At 41.5% G+C, this 11642-nt stretch overlaps 1 protein-coding gene across 1 annotated transcript; it reads left to right on the forward strand.

Moving 5' to 3' along the window:
- The first annotated feature begins 9629 nt into the window (after window positions 1-9629).
- sox17 (SRY-box transcription factor 17) lies at window positions 9630-11638 on the forward strand. Its single transcript, XM_033019737.1, has 2 exons — window positions 9630-9924; window positions 10291-11638. Exons 1-2 carry the CDS (start codon window positions 9630-9632, stop codon window positions 11193-11195), a joined length of 1200 nt encoding a protein of 399 aa, XP_032875628.1. The 3' UTR covers window positions 11196-11638.
- Window positions 11639-11642: the final 4 nt, after the last annotated feature.

Here is an 11642-nt window from a genome sequence, read left to right on the forward strand (position 1 = left end):
TGATCTTATTGAATGGCGGTGCAGGCTCGAAGGGCCGAATGGCCTACTCCTGCACCTATTTTCTATGTTCTATGTTTCTATGTTTCTATGTTTCCAGGCAACCCCCAGTGAATCTTTTCTACACTCTCTCTATTGCTAACATATCCACCCAGTTATTTAACAACAAGAACTGTACACAATATTCAAAATTCAATTTAACCGATGCTTTGTACAGAGGCAACATGACATCTTGACTCGTGGTACCAAATAACTTCTTCACCTACAGCAAGCAAAGGACTTGCAGACCCACGGTCCCTGTTTACATCAATGCTTCTAAGATAGACACAAAATGCTGGAGTAACTCAGCGTTTTCAGGCCAAGACCCTTTTTCAGAAATAGGGTCTGAAGAAGGGTATTGATCTGAAATGTCACCCATTCTTTCTCTCCAGAGATGGTACCTGTCCTGCTGAGTTTCTCCAGAATTCTGTGTCTATCTTCGTGGTAAACTAGCATCCACAGTTCATTCCTACACAATGCTCCTAAGATTCCTGCCATAATTAGGTATCCTAAAATCCATTTCCTCATACTTGCCTGGATCAAATTCCATTTGTCACTGATCTTCCAACTGATCTATGCCCTGTTGTATCCTTAAACAACCTTCAGTATCTAAGACTCTACAGATGGTCATGTTGGCTGCAAACTTGTCAAAATGTAATTTAACTGTTGTAATTGTATCTGCCTCCACTGCTCAGACCATCTACATACTCATCAAAATATTTCAAGCAACAAAGGTCCCAGCACTGATCTCTATGGCAGGCCACTAATTACATATTTCCAGTCAGAAAAGCATAAAGTTGGACATTATTGAATGAATGAATGAATGAATTTATTGGCAAAGTATTCACATACAAGGAATTTACCTTGGTGCTCCGTCCGCAAGTGACAACTTGACATACAGTGACATACATATTGGCAGAACAGCAAAGATGTTCTCCTATAGTCCTGCTCTAATATTCTGTTCTCAAACTAAATCCGTGAAATGTATTATGTTATCGTTATTTCCTCCCGTGGGGTGGAGACTTGCCGTGTCTAAATAATGTTTTTACTTTACAAACGCAGCAACGTTTCCAAAGGGCACGGTTCAAAGTGAAGGCTTTGAGATTTCCCGATGGAAGGTGATAATGAAATACAAAGGGACACATAGTGGTGGAGTAACTCAGCAGGTTAGTCAGCATCTCTACAAAACACGGATACGTGACGTTTCGGATCGAGAGGTCACCTATCCATGTTCTCCAGGGATGCTGCCTGACCTGCTGAGTTACTCCAGCACTTTATGTCCTTTTGCGTATTAACCAGTTCCTTGTTTCTATGTGATAATTTAAAAAAACATGGTTTCTTTCTGCGTGTTACAGAGGATCTAGAGTGGCCCAATTCACTGCATTCAAGTGGCGAATTGTGGCTCCATGTGTATGTACGTCGTCAATGTAGTTAGATTGAGGTTACCCAACCATCAATACAAGTTTTAAGAAACGCACACGTATAGGATACCCGAAAATGAATCAGGATAAAAACTTCAAAAAGGACAGCTGATAAATGTCTTCACTGCAAGATCTTTGACAAAGCAAACAGTGTCGGCTGCGATGCGGAGCCGCACACAGGATGGTGCGCTCTCTTTAAAGTTCAGTATAGCAATCGGCGAATCAGGAAGGAGGCTCTAAAACAACGTTTCGTTTTTTGTTTCATCGGCTGTTTTTAACTGCATTTGAAATCGCACAGCCTCTCCGGGCGAATTTTAGCATAGATACTAAAAGTTTCATTTATTTAATCAATGGAGACGATAACACACGAAGAAACAGCCACCAGCGTCGGTTGCAGGCCCGTGTACATTTTTACTTACAATGCACGTTAATACTTCAGCAATGCAATTAATACTTCAGAAGGATCCACAAACAACATTGGGGCGTAACGCTTCTTTTAACTGTTTCGGATTTTGTGGAAAATTAGAAATTACAAAGAAACCCCGCACTGATCCCAAGAATCGCAATGAGTTTTATATTTAATAAACATACATTTCAGTGTCTCCGACCCATGCGTCAAAAAGCCTCTAAAATGGGCCCGTTCCTGATGACTACTAACATTGCTTTGAACCTTTCCTTTACCTAACTAAAGAAAAAGATAAATTGTGGAAAAGCTCGTTCTTGGCTTCCCATCAAAGAAAAAACATGTTTGCTTCAATTCGCTTTTATTTTGGGATGTGTTTTCCCTAGAAGTCAATCCAAATGGCTGATTATTAATTGTAAATGCCCCATTACACTGTACTACATTACCTTTGAAGTCGCCCAGTATTTCTCAGAGGGCTAGTTAGGAAGTTTATTTTATTAGGTGGTGTACGTAGATGCTGCGTTTTATAACAATAAAAGGTAAAGCATTTACAACATCTTAATTGATCCAATTATCCTGAGGGGGTAAAAAATGTCCATCCTTGTCCAGGACCCTCTACTAGGGTGGATTCCAACTCGCATCATGAGAGAACCAGCAATTTATTTTGGGAACCTCCTGTAGTAATTTCGAATATGTCGGAGCTGGTGAACCAACAATGGTAAAGTAACGTTTTTCCAATGTCAGAAGATTTATCCTGACTTTTTTTTTTAAAGTAAATGAAACGTATTATTTTAGTATTAAAATGTCGGCTTTATACATAAAGAGCCTGTATTTTTTTTTCATCTTGATCCAATATACTAAATTTGTTAACTGGCGTTACGATTCCTTTAATCGCAGTTATTAACGAAGGTATCGCCGTCTGTTATTCCAGCGTAAATGGCACGTTAGATAAGGTCTGTTATATCAAGTCAATAATTAGTTAGCAATTACGCAGGAACATCCCAAGCGGGTGTAAATTTCCTTGTAAAACTCAATCTTCAAAATACACAACCGTTTCAGCAACAAAACATGCTAATAACAAAAAAAAACCCACTGTAGGTTATTTTTTGAATTAACCATATTTTCATGTCAGCCAAGTAATCCCCAAGCGGATACACTATTATCGTTTACATCTCAATAAATTAATCCAACAAAAATGGAGAAGAAACTAATTCATTCGAATCTGCCAACAAATCTGTACAATCGCCACGTTACAATTGCACATTCACGTCATCGCCAAAATGCTGTGGCAACTATTATAATTAAGGCTTGCTTAAAAAAAATAAGCTGAGCATGTGAGCACCTGCAATAAACAGCCAAATAAATAGCGTAATGACTCAAGGAGAGAGATTTCAGGTGTAAACATTGACTTAACTGGTGGCTCAGAATTTAGAGAGGCTGATTCAATTTGGGCTTGTTCTAGTAACATCAATGTAACTGGTGCCTACCGAGTGGATGCCAGGAGACTGTCATCAAACCCCCTTCAAACCTCTTAGCTTTTTTATCCCGGTCCTCTACCGACTCATCGCCCGATACGTGTGGCCGAATATGTTTTTGAATTGTGGCACTTTATAAACGTTAGCTTTTGTTTTGTGCATTGTTGTTAGTTGAAAAGGGCAGTGCAGTGCTATTGTAATGTTTCAGTTCCGAGGCCAAATCAATTCTTTGCTCGCATACAATTGTTTTAAACTGAATTAGGGAGGGGTTCTATTAAGAAATGCCATCGATTCGTCAACGTTTCTGTTGCCATTACATACAAAGTAATCTAAAAATGTTTAATTTCAATGCTCGATTAGATTATATGAACTTGGATTGGCAAAATCACCGAGATTCTGAGTAACGGCATTGGAAAGAAATGCTGCAAAGATTTTGCACGTGAGGGAGCTTGAACAAATGGGAAATTAAGAGAAATGACCAGGAGGTGATCGTGTTTTATGAAACCTGCACCTTACCTCGCACACAAATCAGGGTTTTCTGTACCAGTGACCCGAGTTAGAGATCACTGCGATCCCATCTCAGTCATATAGACCCTTTGGGGGAACAGATTGTTGTATACATTGAACAGAATTACTAATGCAGATTGTAAAGTTAGATCGGGGAGACATTTCCCGTCTCTTCACAACCTTCCCGATTTATAAACGTTCCAGTTGAGATGGCTCCGTACGTATGATCCGAGATTTACCGAGGTTGAATATTGAAATCAATGTTTACACCTGAAATCTGAAGGCATACCATTTCAATTTTCAGTAGAAATTGTTAAAAGATGGGACTATGGAAAGGGCCTGCCTTGAAGCCCCGAATGAAATATGTGACAGGTAGAATTGTAACAAGACTTCGGCGTGATATTGAAACGGGGACCGAATAAAGTTTGAGATGTAACATTACTGCAAAAATAAAATGGAAATATTATTACTCTCTGGCTACAGATGGATGAAAGGGAGGGACTAGATTAATTTTATTTCAAGAGTATACTTCATTCATAAAAAGTGAAGAAAATCAAGTTTAGACTAGTTTCAAAAGAAGGATAGATTGTGGTTTCTAACCCAATTTGAAGGTATTACTTTTGGCGGGGGTTTGTCTGATTTGGAAGGTGTAAGATAGCATTATCAGGGAAAGCTCAGTCCTTATCTTCTTCAATTGTCTGACGTGACCAGCCTGAGCTTCCTTGGCGACCTCAATGATTTACTTGATTAAATACAAGGGCCCACGGTTACTCGGAATCCATTATTAATACCAGCTAGCAGACTCCTAAATCCTACTTTGATCGAAAGCAAATCTCAGTCTTTGATCTGGGGGGAGAGGGAAAAAAATCACTGGTCTCGAATTCTCGCTTCCTGGTGTTTAAATGAAACCTTTCGCTTTTTTTTAGTGCAGAATAGATTCCAATGTATGTACAACGAATAAACTTATATTCCAATACTTCAGATGGTGGAAATCTGAGAATCATAAACTAATCTTAGGCCCAAGACCTTGGCTTGTATTTCTCTGCGGTTGCTGCCTGACTTGCTAAATGTTTTCAGGTTCTGTTTTCCCCAAACTCATAATTGTTAAAAAATGTTAATTGACTGATTATTACAACCATTCTTCTGGCAAAGTTAAACTAAGCACTTTCGTCCTGCCCCACAGTCTGCTTGACTTAAGTTCCAGTTCATCAAAAGTAGCCTCGTTAAATTTGGGGAGAGGGAAACCCAGGCATCCAACCAATATCAGCATTTTGCGTCTATCTTCGGTGTACATAACGCCAACCGTTCCTTCCTAAGCATCTAATGCCCCTGTCCCTGTCACGATCTCCCACGGCACTATTCCATTCTCAGGCGAATTTTGTCCATTGCCAGAACAACTCCACTTGTCAATCTCAGTCCTTACCTTTCTAGAGTTGAGCCTTATCGTGGTTTCACCCAAATTCGAAGCTTGTACTAATGTCAGCTGGACTGCTCGGTCACCGCTGCTAGACTCACGGGCCCTCAACTAATCCATTGAATTTAAATTTCTTATCCTATTCTCCAGTTCTAGCAATAGGCTCATCGAACGCTATCGCTGAAATATGTTCTAGTTTCTGTGGCACAAACCCCTCAGGTGGAGACTGCGTCTATAATGTCTCAAATCACCCTTTCCGAATCCAGCCACTATATCTGCCCAATTCTTGTTAAATCTTCAAAAACCTTAAGCTTTCGCCCCATCTGGCTGCGCTGTTGTGTCTGTTACCTTCTTTTCCCCTCAATTATTTTGGCATTATTTCAACGCTCAATATTTTAACCCCAGTAAAGGCTGCGGGTATCTCCTGGCCCATAATAGTCTTTATGTTACTAAAAATAACGCGGTTGCGTTTGAAGTTACTCGAGATGAGGGGGGGGGGGGGGGGGGGGGGGGGGGGGTATTGTTGCAACACATCCACCACACTATCGGAAAAAGAATCGGTTTAAATTTTTTTTTAAACATCAATGTGCTTTAAAACTTCTCAAGATTATACCTATCACGCATGAACAGGTCCAACAAACTGACGGAAATAGAAGCTAAAAAGTTGTTGTATTTTGAATATAGACACCAGAAGCTGGAGTTACTCAGCCGGACAGGCAGCATCTCTGGAGAGAAGGAATGGGTGACGTTTCGGGTCGAGACCCTTCTTCAGATTTTGGTTGCGTTCTCAGATAGGAAAATATGTAACTTGATGCAGCCCCCAGCACGGTTTTTTTTTCAAAGAAGTCCAGAAAAATTGTCCAATCGTTCTGCCGGTGTCATATCTTATTTCTGATCGCAATAAAATCGGATTTATATTCACTGGCATTCTGTGGTCTGGAAGGCACGACAAGCCGTTTATTTTATGGTTTACAACATCACAATAAAAGTTTATATATTATAAATAAACAAAAGCTTGTGTCTTGGCCATATTGCATGCAACAATATTTGACGTAGCATAGACTTTCGGTAAACATTTGTTTTCCAATAATATAATTTATGCTATGCACGTGACCTTTCAATAACTGCTGTAAATTTAAGAGGTCAAGTTTGGTACACAACTGTAGTCAAAGCCATGACTACATGACAGGAAACCATATCAGATTTTCATCGCTGAAAAAATATTGGCATTCTCACACGTTGTTTTTTTTTTCATTTTCATTGTATATCTTCTCCCTCCCCTAGGTGTATATACACGGCACTCGGTCATATTTAGTACAACGAAGTTAGCAATTTAACCTCGGTGTGACTAATTAACTGGGTAAATAAGTTTATTCCATCAGTGTTATCTTCAAGTTCATATCTTTAAGTTCATTAATCTGTGCCCTTTGATTTAATATGGCCAGCTATCGGTTTGTATGATTTGATTTTAATTAATTCCGTGACAAGTGTAATTCGGATACATAAATAAACACTGTTTCGTAAAAGAGCAACAGAGCACTTTGATTTCGAAAAGCCAGCGTTCGTTTTGAAAGCACTAAACCAAATAAACGAAACAAAAACAAAACAATAATGCAGGGCGCACTGCCAACATTAATCGAGAGCGTAGAGTGTGGATCATCTTTTTTCATGGAAGTAATATTTTAACATAAGCAGGTTAACTGTTCCATGTGTGTTTTTGAACAAAAACATATTGCACGTTGCCAAAGGAGATTTAATTTATTTCAAGGTTTTCCGTACATCGAAAAAAATCCCAATATTAGCGTTTCCCAGTGTGGCTCAGATCAAGGTAATTATCAGATATTAGGGATAAAAAATGCTGCTTATTTTAATTTTCCCTTTATGAACAATAAACACTCCCGAGAGAATACACCGCGAAAGCATGTTTAAATGGACTTTTCTGTGATCTACTTAGATAATGGCAACAAATCGCACCACCTGGTACCATTAAACAGAAACTATGCTTAATCATTTAAAATCAAATTTCGGAAAGCCCTCGATCTCATCAGACATCTAATTGGTTGTTTTGATTCGATCTTGTCAAAATAAGATTCCGTTAACGTTCAATGGGAAACGTTTACATTGAAAGTAAAAGCGTTAAAGACAGTTGCTCCAGGTATGGCAACATAGCTAAATGCTTATTACCACCGTCGAAAATAAACCGATGCTGACCCTTGAGGCGGGCTCTGTATTTTGCAGGGAAGAGAGGTAGCACTAATCGTCAACCTCAAATTGTCTTAAATATCGGAAAGAAAGTTCAGTTCACCTTTCAATGCCGGATTTTTCGGAAGATCGAATTAACAAAACAATACTTCAGTTTAATTAACGGAACTGACTCCTCCAACGAAGACACGTGTAGGAAGGAACTGTAGATGCTGGTTTAAACCGAAGATATACACAAAAAGCTGTAGTAACTCAGCGGGACAGGCAGCATCTCTGGAGAGAAGGAATGGGTGCCGTTTCGGGTCGAGACCCTTCTTCAGTTACGACATTGCGGGTTAAATTTAGATGGTGATTCTAAATCGCTTTAGTATATCCCAAGCTCAAGAAGTACTCGAAAATAATTTGTCTTTCTGTTTCTGAGCATTGCGAATATTCAGATTTAAATACCCAGAAAGTTATTGCAATGGGGAAGTGGGATGAGAGGAAGAAGAAATGAAAAGTGGATTTTTTTAAATGCATCATATATAAAATCGCATTATAAAATCGCATCATCCTGACTTTGATGAAACCACTTGGCGGGAACGTAAATGTACAGTTGCTGTAAAGGGTCTTGAGAGGGTAGGCGCTGAGTTTATGGCTAGGTTGTCTAGAACCAAGGGAAGCAGCTTTGAAATGAGGGCAGGGGAAAGATGAGAGAGGAAATATTTTCACCCAGAGTAGCGAAACCTTGGAATTCTCCACTGAAGATGGCTATGGAGATTCAAATGCTGATTGTATTAAAAACAACGATAAACATTTTGTTTTTAAATATTAAGACATTCAATGGATATGGGGTTAGTGCAAGGAAGAATGGAGATTAAATTATGTTTAACTCCATTTCGACTTCACCTGGCTTCCCAATTGATTTTTGGTTTCACCCATTCACTAATTTCGTAGCTCGATTAGTTACACATTCACGAAAACTAGGGGGCGTGGAGTTAAAGAGAGAGGGGGGAAAGATTTAAAGAGGGTTCGAGGGGCAAATGTTTATTGAAAGGGTGGTGGGTAAATGGAAGGTGCTGCCAGAGGAGATAGTAGAAGCGGGTATAATTAAGGGTTCCATTGTTTATTGTCACATGTACAGAGATAGAGTGAAATGCTTGTTCTACATCAAATCATACCGTACATTATTACAATACATCAATGTTAATAAAAAATAACATTGGGAAGGACATATGGAAAGAAAAGCTTCAAACGCGGGACAATGGGATTAGCTACTTGGACAAGTTGTCCAAGATAAGATAGGCGTCTTGGACAAGTTGGGCCGAAGGGCCTGTTTCCGTGCTGTGTCACATTTAGCTTGATATTGTTGGATTATCTTAAAACTTATCAGGTTCGTTAATGTCCTTCAGCGAAGGAAGTCTGCCATCCTTACGCGGTTGGCTCTTTGTGACCACAGACCACCAAATGGGGTTTGCCCTTAGTTGCCTCATCGTTTTCGGGGCAATTACGGATGAGCAATAAATGCCGGCTGCATATCCAGCGATCAAATATAGTCAGAGCAGATATTACTTTAGTACAATGGTATGGATCCGGCCGATATGATACACATTTACATACTGCATCGCGAATAACACAATAATCAACTTTGCCGGGCGCTTGGACAGGAAAGTATCTTAGGAAGACTCAAGTCGCAGGTGTTAGTTTCACCAAAATGGGTTGCAACAAAACGGCCGCGATATCTTTTTCGTGAAGGCATTGATTTGATTTAGACAGACAATGACAGCATGTTGTTGGGTCGAAGCGGTTTTAACAGCAGCCTGGAGAGGTTTGAAAATCGGCACAAGAAGTCATTATTAAAGTCATTTGGAGGACTGCAGTATCGGGGTGGGGTGGGTTTGGGGTAAGGGAGGGAGGAGCTGCCGGTGTATGTGGGAGTTAACGCTCCGCCTCCAGATCCTTTCCCGGAAAAGTCCCGCCCTGTAGCTTCTCATTGGTCGCAATTGTATTTATCAAGCCCGGTTGCCAAAAAGTTTGCAGCATCTGTAAGTGGAGAATTTAGGCGGTGAGATAGTCTGCTGCGTGTGCTCCTGAGCCGAGTCTATTCGTGACCTGCCAAATCCCACCGGTCTGATCACTGCGAAGCAAAGCAGTCAACTCAGTTTTAACTTCACGACTCCACTCCATCAGGAATGAGCAGCCCTGATGCTGGGTACGCCAGTGACGACCAGGTTCAGAATAGGTGTAACATGACCGGAATGTTGCCGACAATGGGATCCTGCCAGTGGGCTGAATCAATGAGCTCTCTCGCCGATAGCAAGGTCGGCGGCGCTGCCGATCAGGCTAGCAATGCCGGCAACCGATCCAAGTCTGAAAGCCGCATCCGTCGGCCCATGAACGCCTTCATGGTCTGGGCGAAAGACGAGCGTAAGAGGCTGGCGCAGCAAAACCCGGACCTGCACAACGCCGAGCTGAGCAAGATGCTGGGTAAGTAGTGCCGCGGGGTGCAGCGTTCATACCCAAAATGATACTTTACCCGAAAATAAGATCGGGGGTGGCTGACGGTGGGGAGGGGGAGTGTATGAAACTGACGCTTCCATGAATGATATGTAAGCACTTAAAAATAGTTGCAGCAGGCCACCATGTATAGGGGCCAACCACAGATGGGTGGAAAAACTCAGCGGGTCAGGCAGCATCCGAGGAGGGAATGGACAGGCGATGTTTCGGGTCGGGACCCTTCTTCAGGCGGCATCGGGGTAAAATGTGGTGTCGGTCTGTCAAAGCTGCGCAGTATTAATTTCCTATGTATTCGATCATGTGTTTTAACCGTTCGCTTGCATTCTGCACCTGCAGGGAAGTCGTGGAGAAGCCTCTCCTTGCCTGAGAAACGTCCCTTTGTGGAGGAGGCCGAGAGACTTCGGGTCCAGCACATGAAAGAACATCCCAACTACAAGTACCGGCCCAGGCGGAGAAAGCAGATCAAGAGAATAAAGCGGGTGGACACGGGCCTTCTGATGCACAGCATCTCCGAGCAGCAACTGGGCAGTGAGGGGCGCGTTTGTAACCAAAACCTGTCCTACCACGACATCGGTTACTGCATGCAAAACCAGATCCCGCAACTCAGCCACTACAGAGAAGCGCAAACCATGGCAACCAGCGTGGAGAGTTTCGGCTTGCCAACGCCCGAGACTTCTCCTTTGGACGTTTTAGAGGCAAATGCTGTGTTTTTCCCTCCGCACGTACAAGAAGATTGTCAGATAATGCCTTACGGGAATAACACGGGATACCACCACCACCAGCATCCCGACTACTCTTCCCAGGAAAACCAAGTTGCCCTCTTTCGTAGGCAGAGAGCCGAGCTGGGGGTTGCCCAGGATGATCAGATGGGACACGACAGTGGCTTCCATGGCATGTTCAGCTCTTGTCATAACATGGTAGCAATGTACTACAGCCAGCTATGCTCGCCCAACGGCCAGCGACCCCCCAATGTGCACGTGGGCCAACTCTCCCCACCGCCTGAACCGCACCGAGTGGACAACCTGGAGCATCTCAGCCAAGCAGACCTTCTGTCGGAAGTGGATCGCAATGAGTTCGAGCAATACCTTACGTCGGTCGCACGACCTGATCTGGCAGGACTTGCCTACAATGCACCCGAAACAACCCCGAACGGACTAACCTCTGCGGAGAGCAACTTGATTTCCTCCGTGCTCTCCGATGCCAGTAGTGCCATGTACTACTCCAATTTCACTTCGGCATAATGGACTTTTTTGTGCTTTGTTAAGAGAACTGGGCGAAATAAAAAAAAGATCAACAGTATTAAAACCAAAATGCTTTCCTTAAAAAATTGTAATTAACCTCAGGGTGTTTTGCAAAATGTTGCCTGATAGAAAAAATTACTCTTATTTAAGATTGGATATTTAAACTGTCTTTGCTTTCATTTTGTGATGTAGATCAACACGGTGGGCTTTTGGTTTGAATCTTTCAAAACCACAATGACCTTAAAACAATTGTATTTTTTATCACGGAATTTATTTTCTAATAATGGGGGAAATTTGTTCAATCTCTTTCACGAGCAGTTTGTACTGGACTAGAATTGCTTCAGCAATCATTATGTAAATATTTAATTTCTTATTGAAATGAGAATGTTTTTTTGTACTTTTTTTTGCACTTTTTATTACTAGCTAATAAAGTTTTGAACATTACAA

This window comes from Amblyraja radiata, chromosome 4, assembly GCF_010909765.2.
Source record: "Amblyraja radiata isolate CabotCenter1 chromosome 4, sAmbRad1.1.pri, whole genome shotgun sequence".
Classification (NCBI taxonomy): Eukaryota; Metazoa; Chordata; class Chondrichthyes; order Rajiformes; family Rajidae; genus Amblyraja; species Amblyraja radiata.

Coding starts and splice junctions, on each gene's coding strand:
- sox17 (XM_033019737.1), top strand. CDS start 9,630: ATGAGCAGCCCTGATGCTGGGTACGCCAGTGACGACCAGGTTCAGAAT. Junction 9,925..10,290: donor CGAGCTGAGCAAGATGCTGG/GTAAGTAGTGCC, acceptor CTGCACCTGCAG/GGAAGTCGTGGAGAAGCCTC.